The sequence below is a fragment of the Hippocampus zosterae genome, chromosome 16, assembly GCF_025434085.1.
Source record: "Hippocampus zosterae strain Florida chromosome 16, ASM2543408v3, whole genome shotgun sequence".
NCBI classification, from domain to species: Eukaryota; Metazoa; Chordata; class Actinopteri; order Syngnathiformes; family Syngnathidae; genus Hippocampus; species Hippocampus zosterae.
Window position 1 is genome coordinate 8,383,951 of NC_067466.1, and position 27,086 is coordinate 8,411,036.

A 27,086-nucleotide genomic window follows, 5' to 3' on the forward strand; every position below is an offset into this window, starting at 1 on the left:
CTATACATGGTCATTTTTTTGTTAAAAACGCCTGAGTATATACATGGTTGTTTTTTTTTCGACGAAAAACGGCAGACTATACATGGTCGTTTTTTTTCGTCTAAAAACGCCTTTCTGTACCTGGTCAATTTTTCAGCAAAAAACACCTTATTCTACATGGCCGTTTTTTTCGGCACCATTAAGTAGGACATTAGCATTGCCATCTTGCGTAGCTTGAAAAAAAAAAAAGACAACACTGGATGGTCACCTGAAAAAGTGTATTTAAATACACACACACATATATATATGTGTGTGTGTGTGTGTGTATAATATATACAGTGTTATTCAGTAAACGCCAGTAACTTACATCTTGTTCTTAAGTGTGGTGTGGTCTCAACGACTTCTCTACACTCACTCAGTACGAAGTGCAAATGTTGGGGGGGAAAAAAAGGCTAATCATCAAAAGCAGAAGAAATCACTGGCTGAATGACTGACAGCAATTCCATGTCTTTCTACTGCCGAGAGTAAGTTAAATGTGGGAAATACCCCCGAAAGTCCACAGTGCACCGGTCAGACAAAAGCCAAACTCCATTGACTGCTGCAGCGCACGATAGCCATCTGAAGGAACAAACGTAACACAAAACATGAAAGGAACTTCTGCAAGCTTCTGCATAGTGACTGCCGAAGAGGAAACGCGCGACTCCAGTCTTGAGTACGACCCCTAACAAAGAAAATGTCTAAACAGGTCAGCCTTATCTTTCATGTCAACACATTGGAATGCCTAGTCTACAATGTGACATGCATAAAATTATTAACAACACCTTTAATTATGACAGGTTGGATACATAACATAGCAAACCTCTCCAAGCGTAGAAAAATACAAATATGGAGTTGGTTGCCTGGAAATGAAGGAAGGAACTTGATGTCTACTCTGTTTGATGCCCCTTTCATGAGGTTTTGTTGTTTAACACAAGGCACATATAAAAGCCCAGTCCCATCAGCTTGTTACATTTTTTTTGCAATGAAAAGACATGATCAAGCAAATGTTATGATTAAATATTTAGTGAACTTGTCCGTCTGCATTCTGAGAATGTCACCTGCTGTTGATTTCATCACATAGTGCCCAAGTCAGCAAAGATTGATTGACCTGCCGTAGTCACCCCCCCCCAAAAAAATAATAATATTGAAAAAATCATGATCATAGTATTGTGTCCGAGCTTGGGCGGCCCGGTAGTCCAGTGGTTAGCACGTCGGCTTCACAGTGCGGAGGTACCGGGTTCGATTCCAGCTCCGGTCTCCCTGTGTGGAGTTTGCATGTTCTCCCCGGGCCTGCCTGGGTTTTCTCTGGGTGCTCCGGTTTCCTCCCACATTCCAAAAACATGCGTGGCAGGCTGATTGAACATTCTAAATTGTCCCTAGGTGTGAGTGTGAGTGCGAATGGTTGTTCGTTTCTGTGTGCCCTGCGATTGGCTGGCAACCGATTCAGGGTGTCCCCCGCCTACGGCCCAGAGACAGCTGGGATAGGCTCCAGCACCCCCCGTGACCCTAGTGAGGATCAAGCGGCTCGGAAGATGAATGAATGAATGAATGTGTCCGAGCTGACCTTCTGGAACAAGGCACTGACAGCTTAAAAAGAAGCAAACAAGAGACTTGAAAGGATGTTTCCCAAAATTTCTCAGGATAAGCGTTCATACTAGGCATAGTATGTGGTCATAATGAGTTACTCAGGTTATCGAGGGTTTCAAAGGAAATCGAGGTAAGTCAGCTGTTATGCCGAAGAGAAGTTTTTAGGTTCACACGATAGTCACCAGTAGCTGTTATTTCATCAAGGCTTTTCTCCTTCGTATGTTCGGCTGTTGTCAGCACTTGTGATCCTTATCAAGTCACTTGGGTGTTCACATTAACATGTATGCAAAATATATACATCAGAAGATAAATATGGTCATCATAAGATCTCTCACTTGGTCCAGTGTTAATGTGTTTTGTGTCCATCCCCAGTCAAACGTCTTTTTAAATGGTCTGTTTTGGTCTTGTGAATGGGTGGCAGTGCTGCAGGTGGAAAATCTTAACCCTGCTCTGAGCTCTCTGTTACTTGCACAGAAGAGTACATGGGCCCGGATGTCTGTCGCGTGAAAAAGGATGCAGCTCTTTTGGGCTTTAAGCATTTGATTTCTTTTCCTGGAGAGACAAAAAGAATAGACAAAAGTTGAATTAACTCTTGGGATGCTGATTCATCTCTGCATTGTGATCGAGGAGGAAGACTCACCATTGTCAACATAGTTTATGGTGTTAAGCGAATGGACTCGGCTGCACACCACGCTGCTCTGCCGGCGCAACATCCCACGCCGCCCCCCACGTCCATGCTTGTCACCGTCATCTTTACCAGAGGCTTGTTGTGACCGACTTGAATCACCATCTATTTCCGCTGCAGCTCCTCCCTCAGACACTGACCGAAGCTCCACGCAAAACTCGATGAAGCCACTCATGAGCTCCGCCTGACCAACAGATGTGCAACAGACAGTTCAGCCGAGCCTTCATTTTGTGTGGCCCATGAATGCATCACCTACACATGATGAAATCAAGACCTTATAGGAGGATGTAAAAGAGGGATAATTATGCAAGACCTCACCAACACACATTTTGAAAAAGAAAATAATGCAAAAATGTGTAAAAGTGTTTAAAATCACTGCGGAGTAGGTGAGTTTTAAGAAATGAAATGATTATGTTATTATTATTACAGGTCAGTGCAGCCGTGTTACATCTGCGTATACACACACACACGTTTTTTTTTAACTTGTGTTTGCTTGTGCTACGCCTGTGTTTGACATCAGTCAGTACGTTCAACAACAATTAAACCCTGGACTCTGCTAGCCATGAAATAATGATAGACCTGGACAAAATTAATGAACATAACATACTTACTTGTTTGGAGTAAATTTTCAGCAACTTGTTAACCGGAGTACCATCTTCGTCGCCATCAAACTCAAGCCATAAGATGTGCGAGTCCCCTTCCTCCTCGGGGGAGCTGTGGTCCCAGGAAAGCTCATAGAAGCGCAGGCCGAGAAGCACATGCTGCAATGACATATATCCAAGAAGAGCAGTTAGTGTTATGGGTGGGAAATGGAAAGTGCCTTATGTATTTCACAAATCAGACAAAGAGCACCCACTTTGTCCTTGATGTCCATCACATAAACTCCCTCCAGCGAGATCCCGACTATGACAGCTTTGCGTTTGACCCTCTGCAGGATTCCTTGGGCAGGTTTGTCAATCTCCCCATCAAAAAAAGCACACCTGTTTTAACAGTTCCTAAAGTTGTCAATTCTCTGAGATGTCACCTTTTTTTTTTAATGAAAGGATCTCTTACCCATAATAAGGAAGAGAGTGACATGTTCTCAGGTACTGATGTATAAGCTCTGGGTCTTGCGGACAGTCTCCAGATAAGTTGATCTTTCGGTACTCTTCCAAAAGTCTTTGCTCCAACCCTGCCTGACGGCTTGACTTCCCTCTGAGCGTCGAGAATAAACCTCCACTCGCCATGGCCACATGTGTTGGTAGGAAAGAAGACAGCTTCTTCTCCCTGCGGGTGGACGAATTCAGCATCAATAATAGAACACTTTCATACTGTATTTGAATGAACAAACATTTCTCCAGGCATTCAGATATTTTCATATACAGTATAGTATTCCATTAATAAGAAATACATACATATAATTTTTTCGGCAAGTGCATCGCAGTACAATCTTCTGAGTGTAAGGAGAATTGCACTACCCAGTGGGGAAGTGGAGAAACTACAGTTTTATTAACTATTTGTGACAACAACAAAAAAAAAGCTACTCCTCACAAATCCAAAATAAATACTATTTTAGCCTGCGTCGAGAGTTAAGTGTTATCTTAAAAGCACACAATTATTCCCAAAATTCCCGTGTTAAAGTGATGTGTCAGGCCTCTAATATTTTAGTGCCTCAATCCCACCCTCAGAAAGCTACTATTACTGTTGGGAAAAAGATAATCCATTGATACTTGAAATCTGTAGAAAATAGTGGAGTGATGCAGTGGCGAGTGCCTCCTCCTCACACAAAAAGCATTGGCCTTTATACAAAACGCCTGTGAATTTCCATAACGGGGTCCAAGGGAGTGTGCGCGTTCTGTAATTAGTTTTCATGAGCAGCCGACCGTCTGTCACCACTTATATAGCCATGACAAATTCCATGTGCATCATTATGTTAAAAAAATACCATGTCTTATCACATGATCTTTCATCACAAAAATTAGCTTTGCGTCCACAATGTGATTTTTGTAGCTTGGAACATGCCATACACAAATTAACTGTGTATGCAGCGAGATCCAGCTGTACTAATAGAGTACAGGAAAACGTTTTTTTTTAACAACAATAATTAACTATTTAATTTGAAATGTGTATCTGTGGCAATAAAGCAAAGTCACGGAAACATACAAATGCAGTTAATGAATCGAACAATTACTGCAAATACTCTCAAATTTTGTGGACCTCAAATTGCTTTCATCCAGTGCAAGTTGTAATTGATAATCAGATTTGGGACTCTTCAATTGCCTGCCCACTAGCACAGAGTGTACCCTATTCAGATGGATGAACATTATCTGCGTTGAGGGACAGGAGAATGCAAGTGTGAGGTGGCATTTCTGAATCGTGACAGAAGACTCATTCATAGCAGAAAAGCCTGAAAACGTCCGTTGACTGCGAATAGCCCAGCCTTTACTTACCGTATAGCAGAGGTCAATTTCTGCCTTTCCAGGCCTGTCCCCTCATCAAGAGCAAGAGATAAGCCTCCAAGAGAGGCCCAATGTTCAGGATCGCAGGGGTATCGTCCAGTGATGATATTGTGCTTGGCTTCTTCATATAAAAGTCGTAGCACTCCCTCATCTTCTATCTGAAGAACATGGTTGCGATTGATTAAACAGAAAGAGGCATTAAAACTGAATCATGTTGCTCTACACACTGCTTTTAATACAAAAAAATCCATCCTTCACTGGGGATAAAGACCAATAAATACCTGCAGCTCTTTAAATTTGGGATAAAACACATTCCGACGATACTGGAGGCAGGGCTCATCTGAAGAGTGAAAAGGGGAAATCCTTGAGTGCATGAAGGTGAGGTGATATTACTGAGTAAATTGGATAGACTTGTCATACTACTTTTACAAAGACTTAAAGTCACTTTTTATGTATCTATATTTGAACGTAAAAATTCTGAAACATCCACACTATTAGATCCTCTTTTTCATTCTGAGCATGAAATCACATTTCAACATTAAAAATGTTCAAAACATCATCATTTAACACAAGACAAAAAAAGAAAGGCTTGAGTCCACTTTTCACCTTGTGAAATGTCTTCCTCTGAGGCTTCTGTGAAGCGATACAGCAAGTCTTGCCACTGGCGACACACCTTGTACGGTTGGTGCCTTGCCTTTAACTGCAGCTCTGTTGAAAAAAATAAGAAGCACACAAGATGATCGGATACATCTGTATTTGTAAAGTTCCTGTGTGTAGGAAAATAAAAGCAGTTAAAATTACAAAAAAATCTCAATTTGCATTTCATTTTCCCTCATATGGATTCATAGGTTATAGAGTCTTTGTACAGATTGTAGGTGTGTCTTCACAATTCATACCCTGTCAAATTGTAAGTTCAAGATAATTGCATTTGTTGACTTGATCTCCTCTGGCTGAAAATGACAAATCAAAGTTGCGCTCAGGATACCAAATGAAAAATAGTCACCATTTTCTTTTTCTTTCGTCAAGCATAACACCAAACCTTGGTTTCCCCCCAAGAATCTGGTTCCTCCTTGGCATCTAAAAAAGTACCAGTGAAAAGTTGCGGCTCTTCCATTAAGATTCAGAGACCAAACGCCAAACAATTAGGTGGAGGAGTTTGATGTTGCCAAGGAAGAAGCGGTCAAACTCCAATGTCAAGCTGATCGCATCGTCCACTGCGAGTTTTGCCATAGGGCAAGACAATTGACTGGCAAACTACAAATAAATCCTGTGGTGCTTACTTTATACCACAAGGGAGACAAATTGTGGCAACTTGTGGCTAATTCAACTTGATTATGCCAACTACTCACAAGGCCGTGCATCTGACAGTTCCTGTCCGAGAATAGTAAATGGGCCGTCACATGTAGTCCATTTTGACCTTCAAGGTACGCCAAACGCTTTCACGTTGTTTCCTCAGTCACCTACTGATGATGCAGCATCAGCAGTAACTTACTCAAGGACACTTGGACATGGTCACAGGGACTCAGGATTGAACCCACCGCCGATATTTCCTTTTTGTCGCTTATGTGCTACACTTCCGCAAACATGGCCCAGTAATTGCAAATAAGTTGTGTGTTCACAAAAAAGTAATTCAAGTTAATGTTAAAATCATGAGAACAGAACAATGCAAGTTGGGCAAAGCCACATTTTATTTTTGTTTAATTTACAAGACCTCAGCAATTAGTGAGTCTCCAATTTCTTGTTCTTATGCTCACTTAAAAATGGTCGATTTTAGCGTGTCGATCTAACAGTGCAGAGGCAGTGGGTTCGATCTGGCCTCCCTGTGTGAGGTTTGTATGTTCTCCCCTGCCTGCGTGGCTATTCACAGAGTACTCCATGAGGCTCCAGCATGCCCCGTGACCCTTGTGAGGATAAAGCGGATCAGAAAATGGATGGATGGATTAAAATAACATTAAAAAAAGGCAATATTCTGTAAATTAAAAAAAAATTAAAGTGAGAACAGAACTGACAAGGATGTACGTATGTACAGTATGTTTTTTTTACCAAGGAGGGGAGAAGACAGCCAGAAGGCAAAGGCATCCTGTGCACACTCAGGAACATGAAGAGCCTCTCGAACAGAACGACCCAACTCCTGCACAGTAACATTGCCGAGCGCTTCTACTGATAAGTGTACCGCGCTGTCACCAAACAGGTATATGAGCACATCTTGAGCTGGGAGGAAAACACAGTTAAAATACATATAAAATATATGTCCTGATGAGTATTTCACATGATGATTTACACATTTCACATACAGTGGGAGAGTGTAGCAGAAGAAGCTACGCTTCCTCTTTGTGAGCGGTCATCTGACGACTCTGGGGGGAAGCTACATACATCTCCTTCCATCTCAAATCTGAAACACAAAGAGAGGTCTTGAGTTAGACTTCCACTCGCGAAAAACCTGTGAGCATATCAATGCATTATTTAAGCCAGGGATTGTCAAACGTTTCGCCCCCGACGAATAATACCAACGCTAATTAAAAATGCCGCTCGCTGGCGGCACTGACTTAACATCAATTTTTCAAGTGGAGGCTGGCCTGACCGCAGTAAATAGCTGTAGGCTATGACGATTAGTTGTGCGATGACGTTATTTCAAAACAGGGAAGCATCTTTTCCAGTACATTAATTAAGTTATATTTCTGTGACTGTCGGCATGGAGACGGAAACAAACACCTCGGTTAAGCAATGATAACTTGTTGACGTGGATTTATCGTTTAGTCTCAATGTGTCACTGTTCGTCTGCCCATCAACAAGGGATTCCACAGGACTTGGTTCATCGCCATAATACTTCCAGCTAACTTGTGCGAAGCGTTATTTAAGGCCGGCAACAATGGCTAGCGAGATAAACATTGGGAAACGAATTCTACCGAGTGTCCATATACGGTCAAACAATTGTTCAAGGATGAAGCATTCAGACTCAGTCAACTTAAGGATTCTAAACGAAGTGCCAAGAGAGTACAAAACAGTCTTTACATGTTACTGCAATAGCATTCGTTCACCCAGCTGGTAGGCCTTAGACTTAAAAAAGCAAACAAACAACAAAAAACAACATTAAAACTATTAGCGTTAATTATGTTAGCATGCAGCCTAAACTGTTAAGTGCTAGTGGAAGAGCAATATTTCGTAGTGGTCGACCAACCTGTCAATTTGAGTGTAGTTGGTGCTCCACTCCTCTGTCGTCTGTGGGCATGAAGTAAGGTAGCTTAAATCATTAGACACTTTCGCATACCACTGATTTACTACCTCGCCGACAGCTTGTCTGAAACTAGCTTTCCGGACAAGCACGATTGTTACCGAGCGATCGAGTGACGAACGAATCGGTTTTTTTCTGAACGGCTCACTACTGGGCGTGACAGCGCCTTTCAAACGCCCAAAATCGTGTTCAAAACTGTATGTAATAGAACACGTTACAACATAACCCGAAATAAACGCACAGAGTGCGGTTTAATGGAATGATTCAAAGCTAGACTAAATTGGTTCGGAAATGACGAATAGAAAATAGTCAGATTGCTTCCGGTAGGCAGTGGACATGACGTCATACATCACATGAGCCCGACGTCGCTGCAGCTATAATTATGAAGTAACCCGATATAGTCTTGCAGTAAAACGGAGTCAAAGTGGAAATACGCACCAATATATAATAAATAAATATAATACTCATTATCAAATTGTAACGTATACAATTTTTAATTTGTATATTTCGTATTTATCATACTCTATGATTTCATTGACCACCTCGAAACCAGATAACATACTGTACATACAAAAAAGCTGATCAGAGCAAAAGGGGAGTGCAGTGTTGCACATCTTCAACTCAGGACCAGTGGGATCAGGGTCTTGCTCAAAAGCAACTTAATTGCTCACGTTGTAGGGATGCTGACGAACATCTTTCCAACAACAAGTTGCCATGAAACTTTTTTTCACCAGCAGGACTCAAACGGGTTCCAAAAATGTCCTTGTATCCCAGTGAGGGCCAAACATTTGTGAATGTTGAATTGTACGATGAGCCCAACTTCCCTTAATCATCATCATATTATCCGGGTAGATTGAAATTGACAGGAAAAAATAGAGGACAAAATCTTGGATCTCTTTTGGAGTTTGTAAACTGGAATTTGGTCAGTGCAGACTCCCAAACATGTTTTATAAAAGCCTTTTTAATAAAATAGCTATCAATTGTCTCCAATTAATTAACCCAAATTAATAAACTTTGTTATTCCCCATTCGGAAATACAATTTATTTCATCACAGCACAGTATTATTGTGACCTTTATTTACAACATTATACGACAACACATACAGTAAGAAGAATTAGTTCTGTAATGCAATGACAATTTAAGACTGCAAGGGCAGCAGGTGTCATATTAACAAATGAGATTAACAGGTTTTACAGAGGGGTCACGTTAGAAGACACTCTTAATGGCTTCCAATGCATTACTGAAGTAGTTTAATCGGTTTTTTTTTTAATCCCATTGTTCACATTACAGGAGCCAGATATAATGCATCATTTAACGGTGCATGACATGTCTGATAGTTTTTAAAAAAGGACATGAAATTGAAATACATTTGAATTATAACTGTCAAAGTAACAGCTGGAATAAATGAGTTTCCTGCACAGGTATCAAAGTCAAGGCCCGGGGGCCAGATCTGGTCCGCCACATCATTTTATGTGGTCCGCGAAAGCAAATCTAGCATGTCAAGTTCCATGATGCTTGCTAAAGTCTGAACCAAAATTTCAAATTGTCATATGTAATCCACAATAACAGTCATTATTCTTCACTTCTGATTTTAAAATTAGTTATCCATCAATTTGTTGTGCGCTGTGTATGTAATATGTGGAGGTGATTAAACATTTATAATGGCCCTCTAAGGGAAACCGTAACTGCAATACTGTGACACAAATGAGTTTGACACCCCTGGTCTACTGTATTCAGATTCAGAAAACTTTATTTATCCCCGTGGGGCAATTAGAGTTGTGCGGGAGCGGATTATTTATATTTATAACAATATATATATTTATATATACAGTATTTATGCATATAGTACGACATTCAAATTTTAATTCTTGAGCCCCCTCTATTATTCTACTTTCCCCCACAAAAATACTTGAATCAGTACTTTTTTTTGTAATGATGATTCCAAACCACTGTGCTATGGCACATCTAGTTATAAATAATGTATCTTTATTCATCTATCCATACCAGAGATTTATAGTGACAGCCAGAAGAATTAAATGCACATCCGCTAGAAGGCAAAAATGACCTGTGTATTCATAACCATAATTATGATATTTTTGTGACAATTTTACTGGTGTAATGTGTCTGCGGTGAGCCCTGGATCATATAATGTAGGCTAGGAGAAACTAAAAGTATTTGTGGGAGTAGAGCAGAAGAGAATCACAAATATCAAAATAACAAAATAACAAAACGAGCAAAATACATGTTTCTTGTCTATATTCTGCTGCAAGGCATGCATTCAATAGAGAATGCATAGATTCACTTTATACAATTTGGAGAGGAATGTGAAATATTTTGATGTACTTTAATTTGATGGTCCACTGGAAATACAAATTCTACCCCCCCACCCGCCCCAACAGATTTTCATAATATTGTCTCCTTCTTAAAATAATGGGCAAAGTCATATTTTGATCCCCCCCCCCCCCCCGACATATGCCACAATTTTAGGAAGGAGACGATATTATTCAGGATTTTAATGTTTTTCATTCCCTTCGTAAAAAGTATATACACATGCGTGACCAACCCCAATGTTTAGGAGGAAGCTGGGGCTGTTGTGCCTGCAGGAGTGCCCTCCTGCACCTGGTTTTTCAGCAACAGAAACTTGAGAAGAGGATCAAAGTACTCCATGAAGGTGTCCTTCAGTCCTTTCTCCAGTAAGTATCCTTCAGTCTCAATTTCTGTGTTCTCCTTCCCTGCTACAGCCTCCATAGCGGTCTGCAGGAAGCGCAAACTCACCAGCACGGAACCCTGGGAATGAAGAGGCATCAGCAATAAAAATGATCGTTTTTGTGCACAATAAGAATCAATCACCAACTCTGCACATTTTATTGCCAGGCGTCTCTCTCGAAATACCTGCAAGAGGAAGACTGACAGTACTCCAGCCCCAATGGTGTTCATCAGGCCCATGTAGTAGTTGACCAAGGCTTCCCTGCAGCCCCGCAGGTAGATGTTGAGTTCCTCTGTTTCATACTCATAATTATAATGAGCGGAATTGTTGGTGAGGTGATACTGAATGCACGGTCGAGGAGAAGTGGGATTACAACAACTGAATGGGACGCCGTCGACCAAATATCGTCCATCAACATTGCTTTTGACGCGCCTGGGAAAACGAATCGTTTGTTGATTATCCATTTCATCCATTGTGTAATGTGTCTCACACACACACACATGACTTACACTTTCACTTCCTTGGAGTTGAAATCAAGGTAGCGGTTGCTGATCCACTGGACCTCAAACCAGTCCTTGTGGTCGTTGTTTCCACAACACTGAAAGTCCATCTGCAAGCGATCGATGTTCTGCTTCTGAAAGCAGCGTCCTGGGGTGTCTGTGTCTTTGTAGAAGCGAATGCCATTTCTCAGGCCCACCTTCAGAGAAGACTCCAGATTGCCTTTCATCGCATAGCTCATGATGACCGCTAGCAGCATGAGGACAGTGAAGAAACAAGAGACGGCAAAGTAGGGCTTCAAAAAGGTCTTCCAGCGAGGAAATCGGCCAGCGTCCAGGGCATCCTGACAGATCTTTGATGCAAAGTAGTTGATACCCAAGGAGGCCAGACCAACTATCATGAGGGTGTTGGGCACGATATGTATGTCTGAATTATCCATTACCTGTACAAGAGTAAAAATAGAATATATAATATATATACGGTAATATCATCTATATTATGTTATATAATATATAACATACAATACATAAAATAGAATGAAATCACAGGATTCCAAAAGCCATCGTACTCCAGTTTATACATTCAACATAAATCAAACCAGAAGAAAAGCTTTTTTGGTCCATATTTCTGGTTTGAGTTAAATGTTTATTTGGAAGCTTCTACGTTTACAAACATCCACAGCTTACCCTGTGGATGTTTGTCATCCTGTTAAAATTCATTATGTATGGGATGGTTTGCATATATTCAGCTGTTGTTGTGCATAGATCAATGCAAAGTATACTGTAATTAAAATACACATGAAAAGACAAGAGAAAAACGATCCTGTTAAAGTTGAGGGATTAATGTGATTAAGATGATCAGGATATGGCTTATCAGATAATGAATAAGGATTCAAAGTGGGTCACTGGTCTCCACATTTGAAGGACAAGATTTTAATGTGACATTGAAATGAACCTTGGTTGACATTTTACCCTTTTTTTGTTACAATTCCTATATCAGGTCAAAAGCTTCTTCCAGCCTGGCAAAATCTGATGCATGTGATATTTTGTCCAATGGAAATAATAAAATTAGCACTTCTACAAAAGCTATAAGTACAAGTGTTTAATGGTTTCCCGCGTTAAGCGCCGAAATGTCAAAAACACAAATACTTGTGCAATACTGTAAATCAGAAACAATAAATGGCCTACCTCTGCCCTCCTGCGTAGCTCTGCCTTGAGGATGCACCCAAGGGTGAAGGTGATGGCCCCAGCTACTGTGGCACACCATGAGAGGAGCCACAGTCCCTGAGCCAGCTTTACCCTTTTCTGAAAGGGGAACTTCATCTTCATCACCACCATGGTTGCGGCGGAGGGCTCCGAGTCTTACCGGGGGGAGTAGGGGAAGGAGAACGGCGACAGCACGCAGGGACGAGGCTGTTCTCGTCTGATTGGTTGAAAGAGTAAGAAAGCGGAAAACCTTGAGATTTAAATTTTTGAAAACATGCAACTGCAACAGCAATGCAACTAATGTAAGAACAAACTAAGACCAGATACAAAAATAAGACATTGGTGTGAAATCTTTGAGGATCACGTTTCTAAAATGCGACACCTACAATAACCCAATTTACAAGCATTAATGCATTCAACTTCACCTTAGTTGTTTCCCCAAAAGGTGCTGAAAAAAAAGTCCACAAATAAGCAATCGACCACTGTGTAGCTCCCAGGGTGCCACACAGTGGATTTGGCAAACCTGAATGCTGGGAGCAACTTAATGCTAATGCCTGCCTATCCTATTAAATTGGTCAGGGAATCCAGGCTATTGTCTGCTCAGCATCCATCGTACTCAGAGGGCGGAGAAAGTTGACAAAGTGGATTTGAGAACACAAGATACTGACACAATGAGCCATTACGTGACAAAATGTGAATGCACACTGTACCGTACTGAAGAATGTATCCTTGTAAAGGGCAAAGAACCATGCTCTGTAGTTAGTTACACCTGAGTCAAAATACATTTTACATGGCTCACTATACATGTGACTTTTCAAGAACTCTGATTTAATCGACCAGTCAGCATAAATCAGTACAAACCACATGCAACAATTTTGGGGGGGAATTCTTTCACATATTTGACCATTTTAAGACCCAATTGTGTCGTTGAGGAAAAAACAATTACCGTATAGAAAGACAACAAGCAGCATTCACAACTGTAACACTTCCCCCCCCAGAGATCAGTTCATGTTTTAAAAGATCTCCCCTAAGGAAATTGTGTGATATTCCATGCTACCCTCAGGACACAGCACTGATATTACCATTTCATCATGTCAGGAACAAGAATTGATAGTCTCTGCATCATTGAACACCGGCAGAAGCCATCTATTTTTTTAACCTATAGTATGTAGAACCTTCTATTCATATCAACATGACTTCTGTGAAAACATTCGATAAAACAACACAACTGTTGCTCAACGCAGACTTGGACACACCACTGCATAGAAAAAAACAAAAGACATTTCAGAATATCCATTATGAATACCCAATGCACCCGTGCAGGGTCAGAGGGGTGGCGTATCTCAGCTGACGCTAGGAGAGAGGTGGGGTTGTCCTTTTCAGCTCACCTGTCGATTACAGAGCTGACACAGAAGCACAAAGGGGAATTTGAATCTGTTCAGGGGATGGCTAAAAGACAAAAAAAAAGGCACATCACCTGTCCATTACATTCCAAATGAATGTTTAATAGTGTCTTTATTTATGGCATTGGATTACTTTAATGACATGGCCAGAGCGGATGACTTATCTGGTGCATAATTCTCCTGACAGGCTTGGTATTGTTACTATGACAGAGGAAACATATTTGCACAGAACAACACCAATATTTTCATTTCTTCAGTTTGCATTTATACAGAATATCGAGAAAAATACAACATACAGAACAAAATGCTCATCCTGTCACTTACCACGCTTCTAAATACCACTTAATATCACAATTGGACTACCGGTACTTATTTACAAGCGTCTTGAAGGTATTTTAGCATTTTGCTTCACTCTCAGGTGGCGTGGCAGTCGTCTGGTTCGCACGTCCACTTCACAATCTAGAGGTCCAGGGTTCGATTCCAGGCACCGGCCTGCTCGCGTGTTCTCCCTGCGTGGGTTTTCTCAAGGTACTTTGGTTTCCTCCCAAAGTCACAAAACGTGCAAAGCAGGTTAAGGGAGCACTCTAAATTGTCTCTCGGTGTGATTGTGAGCGCAAATGGTTATTTGTCTGTGTGTACCCTGCGTTTGGCTAGCAACCAGTTCAGCTGCCCAAAGACAGTTGGGAGAATCTAGCACACCCGTGACCCTCGTGAGGATCAGTGGATTAGTAAATACATGGATGGATGGATGCTTCACTTTCAAAGGTAATGATTAAATTTTTTCTGTACATGAATTCTACATTCAAAAATACAATGGGATTTCAACAAAGCAAATAGGCCATATTCATATTCTCGATTCTGCTAAATGGACTGGAAAGGAAACAACCTAGTTAAAGTAAACTGCATATTATTAGGAATACACATGCATTTGTCTTTATGCTCAGTTTAGAGCCGTCAGTGAATCTGATTAAATGTAGACTTTTTCAATATGATACATTGTATCACTGTGACCAACATTAACCCCAAACTTGTCAGCACAAACCAAATTGAGTATTATTTCTGGTTCTTATTTGCCTTGCTTGTTCTTATGGTCCGGGGGTTGCGCTTCATTGAACTATCCTGCTCGGTAAACTTCAGCTTGTATTTGAGCTCAGGAAGTGTGAAGAACTTTTGGGGATCACAGTTGTGTTTGCTCCCCTCCTAATACCTCCTCCGCAATTCCTCCTGTCCAGCCGTGCATTTCCCATCTGCTCTGACATATTCCTTCGCCGCGCTGAGGCTCACACATGAACTGGTTGAGCATCTGTTCGACATACTGCAGACTGCACGGAGCGCTATCGACCTCTGATGACCTTCCATCCCTCTTGTTGTTTGTTCTCCAATGATGAATGATCTCATTATCCATATCGTCACTCGCTTCATCCCCAGAGTGGTGGAGATCCATCATGGCCTCCGTGCCTCTCAGCTCCTTCGGCATTTGATGGCAAGCAAGCGGGATTTCCTCCAAGCTCGTTGACCTGATCAGCATGGTCGAGCCGAGGTTCTGACTGGCGGTGATCCGAAATGTGTTCTCACCTGTCATACTTGAGAGGCAAGCATTGGCTGGTGGGGCAGGTAAAATCTCATTGTGGATGGTGAACTGGAAATGAGGTACCTGCAGAGGTCGGGGAGATTGATATCGGACAATTTCCTCACCACCTGATTCGCTGTCTTTGTCCGCGTTTCCTTCCCTGTGCATCCAGGCTTGGCTTCTGTTTGAGCTTGTCAGTATAAATCGTGGGATCTCTTCCCCGATTTCTGACCAGTCGGACTCCTCCTCCTCGGGAACCGAACCCAGGCATTGTTCTTGTCCTGCGGCCTTGACCTTTTCATAGTTGTGGCTGTCCATGAACTGAACTGGAGGTGGCGCCAGAGGGAGCATAACCTGACTGATGGCATCATCCGGATGAAAATGGTCGTTGGTTTTGTCGAGCGCAGAATTCACCTGAAAATGAGAGCATTGAGGGCCAAGGAAGCATTTCAACACATTCACAATATAATGACTTCCAAAACACAAGCCGTGTTTAAATTCTGCCTTAAGGTGCAAATAAAAACAATAAGAAACGCGTATATGTATGGGACTGTATCCAGAAAGCTTTCGACTCTTTTTGCCTTCAAGACTGTCTGAGAACCGTCAATAAATCCATTTTAGACTACTTATCCTATTCAGCATCACAGTGGTGCTGGAATGTGCAAAACACAAACAAACTCAAAATTAAATCTGATCTATTCAACGATTATATTTTTATGGTTGAATCTTGCAGTGATGTCAAACATGACTGTGTAAAATTAAAAGGCGCGTCAATTTTTACTTATTTAGTTTCATGAGAGGTGGGAAATAGTCCCGATATTCTGAAATCTTTCTGTGTGCTCTCACCGCTGCAAACCACATCGTAATAAACATCAATACTTTTGTGACAATGTCAATCAAAACTGAGTACAGTATTATGATCATCTTCATCATCATTAACGGTTAGACATAAAAATGAGAACCAAATAAGAAACTAGAAATACCGCACTGATGGATGAGCGCCCCCCCCCCCCCCCACCCCCATTATGTCCACTGAAAGTCTTTACGGTCTTACATGTAATGTGTCCGCATTGTTGGCATATTTTGCACCAGCCAGTTTTTCTGTCAATGCTGAAATTCGTCGGCTCAACCTCTCGCGCTCTCCTTCCATGCTCTTTGTCTGTCAAAAAGGTGGTATGAATAAAATGTCAAAGTGCATGGGACGATTCATATTTGGGACAAAAAATAATAATAATTACCACAGAATTGAGTTTTTGCTCCAACAGGCTATTTGTTTGTTGTGTGGATGAACAGTTCTCATGGAGTCTAAGAACAAGACAAAAGGAAACAGAGAGATCTCGTTGACACAAAGCTTTGCAAATAACGGCGGACAGCTGTCATTTGAATGTCTGTTTACATTTTAAAACTCTCCGTGAGGTTGCTCAGTTCCACACGCGTCCTCTGCAGCTCCTCTTCCAGAAGCTTATGGCTGTTTAAAAATTCTCCAAAGGACTCCATCTGGACTTCTGACTTCAAGTAACTCTGTTGAAGACCTTCGTGATCTTCCTGCAGGATCCTGCAAGGGGAAATGAGACAGACGAAGAAAAACATGCGATGTATCGGCATGTTTGCATGACCTCTTATTCACCGACTTGTCCAAAATGCTTACACTACCGACACCAAGCTCATTTAACCACACTTACATAATCTTGTCCACTTCATGTGTTGTTTCCTGCATTGAGGAGAAAAAGACATCGCTCAAAATAAGCACTTATCAGAAGCGAGAGAAGCAAAAGAACCGTCAATTAGGTCGCGATTTCCAATCAGAGTGCGATGAGAGATTATCAGAGGTATAAAGTTATCCAATTTCACTTGACTAATTCGGTACCAGCTGTTTTCAGACCCTTCTATACCTTGAAAAAAAATATATAAATAAGTAGCGGGGATTGAATGTGTGGAGTCTGAAAAGACATTTAAATATGTCTTTGGGAGTGAATGAGTTTGCAATGGTCTGAAAGTTCATTTGATGACAAATATATCTTTGCTCATCTGTTTATGGGAGCAACTTACAATGACAATTCTAATCGATGGCAGATGTTAAAATAAACTCGAGAATCCACCTCTTGCCATCCCATCCAACAGATTGCTTCTTGCGAATATGTCGTCTCTGTGTTGACTAAAAACAGGCCAATTTGTGGGTACATTGAGATTTTTTAGTATTCTTACTTTTAGTAATATTTTTATTTGGTGGGTTGGCTTTTTTCTTAATCTTAATCTTTTTTTTTATGTAAAATGGGTGCTTTGGCTCAATTATAGTTGGGAGAACCGTAAAGTGTAATGTGACAGCAATGAGATGCACACTGAGCAATCAATATGGAGTGAAATTATTCAAACCCTTGCATCACCCTATAATCAACAAGCTGAACATGGAAAATATTGATTTAACCTTTAGGATACAGCAACAAAGGGAACTTAACCCTTTCGTGCAGAAATCATGATAACCTGTAACCTGATAAGCGGTCCAATGTAACCGCTGTCCCTGGAAGGGGTAATGAGTGACTTGATAGTGGACTCACTGGAATTCAGAAATTCCATTTGAACCATGGGCAAGTGTCAACTTTACAGAGCATGGTACCTTGTTTTACAAGATGTTGATGGCATACTTGCGGTACTGATGGGCCGGTGAAGTCAGTTTGTTCCTCATCTCGACCGGAAGGGCTGGTCATCTTCTTTGTTGAATCCAATTTGCAGGAAAGAACTCCCTTCTTCTGGTGTGGAGGCAGACTGGCAGCAGACCGTCTATTCATGTCATTGTGCTTGTCCTCATGTTCCGGCTCATTTTTGGAGAGGCGTTTGTTTTGATGTGGCTCATGATGACTTGGATCCCCATGAGGGTTTTCATGGGTGCGACTATGGTGACCCTCATGCTGGTGATGACTATTTGAATTTTTGTGTTCGCCACGGTGATGCTGACGATGAGAACCGGTATGATCTCTGCTGTGGTGTTGGCCGTTTGGACTGTGATGGTCTCTGCGCTGGTGCCCTGCACTTTGTTGTTCTCTGTGACTATGTTGATGCAAATTACTGTGGTGATCCTCATGGTTTGGACTGTGTTTGTCTCCATGATAATGGAGACGGTTTGGACTGTGGTGAGCTCCATAGCGGTGCTCTTGATAGGAATTCTGGCTCTCTTCGTCATCAGGTTGGTGCACGTCCTTGTGGTCGTCGCCGTGTTGATGCTGATGGTTGGGACTATGGTGGCTTCCACGTTGTTGATGTTGATAACCTGGCCCATGATGGTCTCCAAGTTGTTGGGCTCTCTGGTGAGGACGGTGCCCTCCATCCCCATGGACACGCTGGTTGTGCTGCTGGATCCCACTGCGTTGATCTCCATGGTGACGATTAGGATGATCACTGTGAGGAATGCCGTGGTGATGTTGGTCCTTTAAACTGTGATGCTGAACAAGGCCACGGTGGTCTCCACGGTGATGTTTTGAGTGTGGCTTGTCGCTTTGGTCACAGCTGTGGGCTTGGTTTCCGTGACGCGGTGTGGTCGGGCGTTTTGTATTTAGTTGATTGCTACGGTGATGATCTTTGCTATTGCGAATTTGATGAGTGGAGGCTCGGTTGTGGTGCTCTTCACAGCGAGGAACATTACCATGATTGTGGTATCCATGGAGATAGCGGGAATGATGTTCACCCTGCGAGTAAATAGCCGGGTCATGGTAGTCGGTGCGATGGGGATGAGTTAAACTGCTGTAGCGGCCTCCGTCGTGGTGATTGCGGGGAGAACGTTTGTCATGACGATAACTTGAACTGTCGGAATCTCCATGATTGGGATAAAAGACAGGACTGTAGCATCTACGATGATGATGATAAGGACTTTTGTCGCGGGGGTGTCCGTGATGACTCGGGCTGCGTCGGAGGCTATGATGATAACACCGTTGAATATGATCTTCTTGGTTCCGACGGCGGTGCCGTTTACAACATGGTGATTGCGAGCAATGCTGAGAAGTTTGAGAGCATGACGGATGTCTTTCCAAACAGTTTATGTCAGTGCAGCTTCTGGGCTTAGCTTGCATGTGATCGGGTGAGTCCGGAGAGCGGTGACTACGGTGGTGGTGCTGGGACGATTTTGACTTTGAAAGATGAGCATGAGAAGACCGGCGGGAGTCAACCGAGTCCGCGCTGACGGGTCGACTGCTTTGCTGTCGGCTCCTGCCTGTATTGATCTCAGACTTATTGGATCGAACAGAGGTGGGTTCTGTGCTGCTTGTTTTCTGAGCATCTGTGACACCCAGCGTGGTGAGTCTCATTGGGCTGAGCACTTGTCGAGTGATCTCATTGAGGAAGGCGGAGAACTTCATTTTCTCCTTCATTAAATTCTTTCTGACTTCGTTTCTTTTCTTCTCCCGTTCTTCGTCGTTTGCGTGCCCCTCTTTTTCTGGTGGGCAAGTGAGGGCCTCCATCGATTTGGATTTGCGGAAACTTGTACTCTCCTGTGTTTTCTTCTGGGTGCCTTGCTTGGCGCTGTTGTGAGAAGACTTTCTCTCTGCCCGTTTCTGCTTACCTGCATGACCCCTGCTACCAATCAAAGGTGCTGTGTCGTCTCCATCTTCGTTGTACTTCTCATAAATGTTTGTACAAGACTGGGAATGTTGAGGCCTCCTAAGGAGGAATCTATCTGAACCTTCGCTGCTGCTCTCGAATGACAGACTCGAGGAAGATGCCGAGGTAGAGGAGGAGTTGGATGATGAAGAAGCCGAAGAAGAGGAGTCCGTTGCCGATGAAGAGGAGAAAGTGGATGAAGAGGAATCATATGAAGATGCGAAAGAAGTTTCGGAAAGGGAGAGCCGGCCATGGTTCGGCCTGTGGCGGTAACGATGAGGATGTTGATGATGGGGGAGGTGATCGCTGAGCAAGCTGTCCTCCGCTGTTGAATGAGTGCTATTTCGAAAATAGAACATTGGTTTTAAAATGACGAAATTACAATAATAATAATAATTGAAATACTTTGCAATTGAAATGAATAGCAAAGTGCGGGCTGTGTGTAGTATAATTTACTCACTCTTGGTCATCTTCATCTGACTGACGGAACGTCTGCTGATGATGATGCGGGTGACGGCGGTTTTGTTTGGAGTGATGGTGGTGTTTCATTTTTTGAGATTGGGCATCTGTTTTTTTGTTCTTGACTTTCTGTTGAGGGTCACACATTTCTCTTTTTTTTTCTACCCTAAAAATCGTCCGTTAGCCTGATAGAAAGGGTGAAATAATTAGTTGTCAGGTGCAAGCCATTTATGAAAATTGAAATGAATTTTATAAACATTCAACTTTTTTTTTTTGCTTTCCACAAATATACAAACATCGCTCTGCTGCAGAAAACATGAAACACGAGAAAGGATTTCGCAAACACTATACATGCCAACAAGTCATTAACTTAGATTCAAATAAATAACTTAGACGGAGTGAAGATAAATTCACTTGTTTGTATGAAGATTCAATTACAAAGCAGTCACGGGATGAATCAATTCATTTTTTTACTCAATTCAATCAACCAATTCATTCATACATCTACTGTGTTTACTTACAGTCACAGAGCGGCTAGCCAGATGAAGCGCAAAGAGATGTTCACTGATACTTTGTGCCAGAAGCTGAATGACATTGTGTGTCATTCCCTTTCCATTTGAACAGTGAGGCGTGAGCGACACACACACGCACGCACACACACACAATTCAATAGTGTTACCCAATGACATGGGTCAGTTGTGAGGCTCTTTAGTAGCACAGAATGAGGAAAAACTGGTTATCTATGAGACAGAATAAAAAAAATAAAAAAAAACCAATACATTAACATCACTGTTTGGATGTCATGATGATGTTTCAACAGCGAATAGCATTGTGGGAGAAGAAAGGAGTATAGACTGCAAACAGCGATGCTTACTGAATGAACGTGGCAACCTATTGATCAGTATGCCCCGATTATGTCAGTGCAATTGGCAAGCTAACACTCAAAGTTAGTGAGAAATGCATTGAACTCCAATAGAATGGCAACCCAAGCATAAAATGTGGCATTAATTAAAGCTGCAATGTTGAGGAAAATCCAAAAGGAATTTACCACAAGCCTTGTGAGAGACAAAACAGATATATGCATTCTTTGTCACTCTGCAGAAAGTATATTAATAACCATCGCCAAGGGCACCTTTCCCTACATCAATGGAACATGGCTCCGATCCACTCGCTATCAATGCGAAAACCTCCAGTAACGGTTAGGCTACTGCAATGGAAAATTGGAAGAGCTAAACAAAAGAAACCATGCGGTGCAAACATGACGTACCTGTGAATATTCCCAACTCGCCTTGCTTGGGGTTCTTAAAAGTCAAACCACAGAACAGCATGAGTCAATGCTTCATATTATCAAATGTATAGCACACGATGCAGCATTCTGGATATGGTGGATTATCGGGAGACAAACACCGTGGGTATCAAACATCTGTACATTTGCTCAAATGCCAAGTTTTAGTGATATAGAAAAATGAGGCCGGTATCATTTCAAAACATTTTCCACCATTAAATTACCTTGACCACGTGATTGCACTTAAGACACGCATACAGACACACAAAAAATAAAGTAACTCAGACAACTTAATTCCACTTTTTTCATAACACATTGTATTGGGTTGAACCATTTGTCCAAAATTGCAAAAGTGTGGCCAAATGGTACCTGCAAAAAAATAGCCACTAAAACACCAAATGCATTGTACCTTCTGTGTAGCATGTAGGTGGCAGCATCAGCCTTTGACAAAGTGGGGGTGAGGGAAAATTATAAACAGCTATCGCTTCTAGTAAGTTCAATAAATTCCCCCAGAGAACATAAAACTCTGTTAGATCCAGACTCCACTCTCTTGTTCACCACAGTGAGTTAATTCCTCCAGGCCAGTTTGACCTCCTCGTCTTGCCATAGGATATCAACGAACAAAATATTCTGTGTAATGAACTGTCAATGGTTCATCATTTTAAATCTTACAGTGTAGGCTGTTGTAAGGACAGCTTTTGGAGTGATGTTGTTTTTGAAGTGGTTAATGAATAGGCACCACAATGACAAAATTCTGCAGTATTCCCATTTAATGGACAATCAAAAAAAAAAAAAAGAGCATAAAGATGAACATAAATTACGTATTTAAAAGCACTCAATTTTCAAACATATGTTCATAATTAGGTGTGTTTTGACTCCAGTTTCGATGCACTGCACTTTTGCAACTAATGTGGAAGTGTTTTTTTTACATTCACAATTATATACATCATAGTTTATCTCATCTCATCATAGTTTAAGATTCCATATTTGCTATTAGTCAGTCTACTGGTAAATATAAATATTGCTTCCATCAGACCTATTCACCTGAATACACCTTTGTAGGTCCTTAATAGGAAGAACTTTCATGAATGAGAAATGGCCTCCATTTCTCAGTTCCTGGTGGGTAAACGTCTCTCTCTGCTGGGCAAATCGTGTACTACAGTGGCTATATGGGTTTTTGACACAAGGTTGGGTAAAAATTGGTAATCAATGCCTCATTTCAGTTTTTGCCCACACGAATGTGTGGGTTTAGAAGTGGATCTAAATTTGGGTCTGAACCAGCTGAGGCACGTCCAAGTTTAGCCATTATTATAATCAAAGTAAAGAATCCCAGCACACCAACCAAAAGGAACATGAAGACCCTCTGTTTCCAGGTCAGAGATGTCCGTTTTGTGCCTGTACAGTTCCTGAAAGACAACCAACCCAGAGTCCATGATACATTAACTACAATAGTTTAAAATGGTAGAGAATCCCACACTATGGAACTTACTTCAGAATTCGCGCAAACCAGCTCAATGTTGGTCGTCGTCTGTACTTGTCATCATCAAAGTCAATCTGTGTGACTGAGCTGTTGTCCCTCGTGTCATAGATCTTTCTTGGCGACGACCCTGAAGAACAATATTTTGTATTGATTGCCAATCTAAAGTACTGCAGGATTAAACGAATTTTAAAAAAAACCTGTTAATGAGTGAGACAATAGCTGCATCCTCAGATTTTAATGCATAAAGGAAGGTTGCACACACAAAGACGCACTGAAGAACAGAGTATAATCTCATTGGTGAAGAAAAGGAAAAACACAAGGCCAGTAGTATTTCAGACACTCTTTTTTCTCTCTCTTTACCTGCGTGAATAGTAATCGTGTCGCATGTTGTGTCTTCTGGAAAGTTGACAACCGAGTGATCTTGACTATGCGTATCCCCATTCTTATGCGGAAACCCAAAGTTGTCCCCTGCTGGGGATGAAACAGGCGCTTGGCTGAGGCTGGCATTGTGGGAGTGGCTGTGGTAAATGTGACTTTGTTCTTGTGCTGTAACCGCAAAGAGAGAAAGGGAGTGGACCAATCAAGAAATTAAAACTGCAAAAACAAAGGCATTGTGGACTCACCATCAAATGAGGACCAGTCAGTGTAGTCTGTAACATCATTTGCTGTAACTTCCTGAAGTATATCGACTGGCTCGTCAACCTGGATTGGATTATGAAAATATACACACTTTAGTATGGACACATTATTAGGTGCACAAAGGTATGACTTGAAAAAGATCATTTCCATTCAATTGAGTCAAGCCATATCTACAATGTTGCTCGTGATGAAAATGAGTTTGACACTCCTGCTTTAGTCTTCAGTTAACCTGACAAGCATGTTTTTGGACTGTGGGAGACGCCGGAATCCTACACATGAACGGTTAAAACGTGCAGCCTCTACACACGAAAGCATGAGACTAGAATCAAAGCCAGGCCCTTTGAACTCTGTGGCAGACACATTTGAAATTATATGGAAATTGTTTTGAATAGTTCATTGATATCACATCTCAACGTGATGCAGTATATTTGTACATCGCTGGAAGACATAATAGAGTTTTACCATTGTTGTACAAGCTCTCATTAGAAGGTTTGCCTAATGGAGTGGCTCATGAGAGCACATTTGATCCCCATACAAATGAAAAGTCAACATTTCATTCTCAGTTAATATAGTGTACTCTATAAGTCCTACTCCTTACCAGTGGCAACCCTAAACCCGCTCTTGCCCAGTTAACAGAAGACAACTGCTCTTTAAGCACATCAGCAATCGGGCTGGCCAGGTTGGAAGGGGGAAACACTGGACCCTGACAGCTGGGACACTGGTAACCCGCTGGCGCCGTATGGAGGGGCAGGCGGGATGCCAAGTTGTTAAGACAAGTCCAGTGAAAAACATCTGTGGGGGGGAGGGGGGTGGGAGAGAAAAAAAAATCAACGGAATGGTCACACAATTCAATTCAAATAATGAGGAACATAGCAACGTGAATGATGCTTTAGGTTGGTGCAAGACAATGTAAAAAGCTAGATGTGAATGAATAGTAGATTTCATTCCCACATTATTGCTTTTCTTTCACACATCACAAAATGGTCTGCTGTAGAATGAAAAGGACAGAAATTTCACCATAGCAGATGAGCCTGACGGTGTCTTCAGAAATCAGAGGATTATTGCACAGAGGACAGTTTGGATTATAATCACTGTCCTGAAGCCATTGCAGATATGACTGTACAATGCACTGAAAGGAGCACAGGGGGAAAAAAAACTAATGATTAATTATGATGATGAATATGTAAATGTTTATGCATCATTTTTTCTCTCACTGACCTTGTTGTGGTTGGAGACGAGGCAATGCTCGCACACATTTACACGATGCTCAAAGCAGAATAAATTGGTCACCTTTCTCTTTGGACACTTGCACAGACCCATAGCCCCCTGTGGGGAAAACGGAAATGTCATTTTCCCCTCACCAACATACAGAGAACATGGTAACAAAACTTAATTCTACACTGTTATTGACATTGTCAGGTAAGTGGTCGAAGACAGTACTCAATGCATACAGTATTACTTTGGTACTACTCTAATATAGCGTCATGCTGCAGCACTACTCAATCTAATCTTCAAAGCAAATATTATTTTAACTTATCCTATCCGTTAGCTCTTTTTAACAATTACAAGTCAGTCAAATGTAATATACTAATACGGTTCACTTAAGCCATATGGCATACCTTCAGTTTTATTATACATTTTAGTAACTGCAATACTGTAGTCTGACGAGCCGTAGGTTATCAATGACTACATTTTATTAATACAACGTTTACATCGCCTTAGGCTTCGCCAGCGTTTACTTGCCTTAGTTTTAAATGTACCAAGCGTGTCAACGTGACATTTAGGCATTGGCTCCTCAGACTATGTCTACTTAGCATGCCAAGTATGCTCGCTAATTGAGCAGAAGCAATCCAAACATTAACCGTCAACGGGACACTAACCTGTAAGACAGACTTCAATCAAGTCCCGGTGGCTTTAGGGAACGTTGTAAGGATGACATTCACTCTGTTTTATGTGGAAATGTGAAAGAACGAATGATGCGAGGGAGCTGACATGAATAAACTTCCTGCTTCTGTTGTGCCACGTCTCTTCCGCTTTGAAGCCACTTCTTTTTTTGCATGTCAGAAGAACGGGCGCCACCTATTGCCGTGGAGTGTATAGTGCGTCAAGTGACGAGGTTTTTTTTCCGAAGGGATAATGTCAGAAAGACAATTGCTGAAGAGCTGAATCCGCACTGCAATGCCGTGGAATTGTTTCAATGTATATTGAGCGAAATGCAGTGTGTTAATGTGTAAAATGTGGAATTTTTGGAATGCGAGATGGAATTTGGAAAATAGTTCCCAAGATGTCCTGAATGAGGTTAAAAAAAGAAATAACATTCCCATTAACAGGTGAATGGTTATAATCTGGTTCGAAATGTGTGAAGTGGCTCGACAGTTGTAGAACGTGATTAATGAAGAATATTTATCATAATCTTGTTTTCATTTCGAAATGTTTGATTTGTTTAATCTTTTCAGAAAACACAATATGTTTTGCCTCAAGAATACTGGTAATATCCTTTGAATTTACAATGATGGATAACCATGTATTGAATATGGACAAGTAGGTTAGGTTGATTGAAGACTGTAAACTGACCATAAATGTGAATGTGAGTATTTCTGGGTGTTTGTCTATGTCTATATATATTGGATTGGCTCCAGCACGCCCAATACCCTCCTGGAGAATTGATGGATGGATGTTTAGATTAAGGGGGAAAAATAAAATTGTGTGCCCTTCCAAGTTTTTCAAAAACAAAACAACACCCATTTATTAATCCAACGAGTTCATGATGATTTTTGCTCAGACATATAGTCATTGTGCCAGGGATGACGCAACCCTGTCCGAAATCTGAGTAGCCCCAGCAAATCCCTTCCAGCATTTCCTTTTACATTCTTAAATAAATTATTTTCTCAGACCCCCTTTCGAGAAAATAATCCCGCTGCATTGTGTTTTATTGTAATCCCACGCAAAACAACATCTCTTCATGATAAATACTGACTACTGTAACAAAATATGACTACTGTGTCCCAATTGTATTTTGGGGTTCCGCCAGCAGATGGAGGACCTACTGGTTCGTCAACGTAAGAATGGCCTGGACAAAGACTATGCAAAGGATATGCATTTTGGTTTTATCCTTAGCACACATAGAGAGTTCCTTTCACCCAAAAACATAATTTCATCACAAACAGTGGTATGTAAATTTATATGATGATGTTTTTTATTTTTTGTTTTTTTAAATGGGCGATTATTTGAATGTAATTAATCCGCTCGACTTCATTTACATAAGTTAATGTGATTGAAGAACCTTTTTTGT

The 27,086-nt window shown here is 41.4% G+C and overlaps 4 protein-coding genes across 5 annotated transcripts; all 4 read right to left on the bottom strand.

The window, feature by feature from the left end:
• Positions 1–787: 787 nt before the first annotated feature.
• On the bottom strand, positions 788–8,295 carry frmd8 (FERM domain containing 8). Its single transcript, XM_052047902.1, has 11 exons — positions 7,907–8,295; positions 7,023–7,120; positions 6,772–6,939; positions 5,335–5,436; positions 5,010–5,068; positions 4,720–4,886; positions 3,344–3,556; positions 3,147–3,270; positions 2,902–3,051; positions 2,246–2,474; positions 788–2,157 (listed from the first exon to the last, which is right to left on the bottom strand). Exons 2-11 carry the CDS (start codon positions 7,111–7,113, stop codon positions 2,045–2,047), a joined length of 1,416 nt encoding a protein of 471 aa, XP_051903862.1. The 5' UTR covers positions 7,114–7,120; positions 7,907–8,295; the 3' UTR covers positions 788–2,044.
• A 1,391-nt stretch (positions 8,296–9,686) lies between these two features.
• rom1a (retinal outer segment membrane protein 1a) lies at positions 9,687–12,946 on the bottom strand. Its single transcript, XM_052047952.1, has 5 exons — positions 12,797–12,946; positions 12,354–12,588; positions 11,178–11,608; positions 10,854–11,100; positions 9,687–10,748 (listed from the first exon to the last, which is right to left on the bottom strand). Exons 2-5 carry the CDS (start codon positions 12,501–12,503, stop codon positions 10,533–10,535), a joined length of 1,044 nt encoding a protein of 347 aa, XP_051903912.1. The 5' UTR covers positions 12,504–12,588; positions 12,797–12,946; the 3' UTR covers positions 9,687–10,532.
• A 909-nt stretch (positions 12,947–13,855) lies between these two features.
• Positions 13,856–21,900, bottom strand: si:dkey-273o13.3 (filaggrin). 2 transcript variants are annotated; one of them, XM_052047747.1, is made up of 8 exons: positions 20,912–21,900; positions 20,392–20,575; positions 17,987–20,270; positions 17,027–17,055; positions 16,741–16,899; positions 16,583–16,649; positions 16,399–16,503; positions 13,856–15,758 (listed from the first exon to the last, which is right to left on the bottom strand). In XM_052047747.1, the coding sequence occupies exons 2-8, from the start codon at positions 20,535–20,537 to the stop codon at positions 14,952–14,954; spliced, it is 3,597 nt and encodes a 1,198-aa protein (XP_051903707.1). In that variant the 5' UTR covers positions 20,538–20,575; positions 20,912–21,900; the 3' UTR covers positions 13,856–14,951. The 2 variants fall into 2 exon arrangements, with proteins under 2 accessions (XP_051903707.1, XP_051903706.1); XM_052047746.1 differs by having other exon boundaries at positions 20,908–21,900.
• Positions 21,901–22,427: 527 nt separating this feature from the next.
• zfpl1 (zinc finger protein-like 1) lies at positions 22,428–25,840 on the bottom strand. Its single transcript, XM_052047957.1, has 8 exons — positions 25,675–25,840; positions 25,013–25,120; positions 24,812–24,923; positions 24,393–24,586; positions 23,779–23,857; positions 23,516–23,701; positions 23,165–23,282; positions 22,428–23,081 (listed from the first exon to the last, which is right to left on the bottom strand). The coding sequence occupies exons 2-8, from the start codon at positions 25,112–25,114 to the stop codon at positions 22,895–22,897; spliced, it is 978 nt and encodes a 325-aa protein (XP_051903917.1). The 5' UTR covers positions 25,115–25,120; positions 25,675–25,840; the 3' UTR covers positions 22,428–22,894.
• Positions 25,841–27,086: the final 1,246 nt, after the last annotated feature.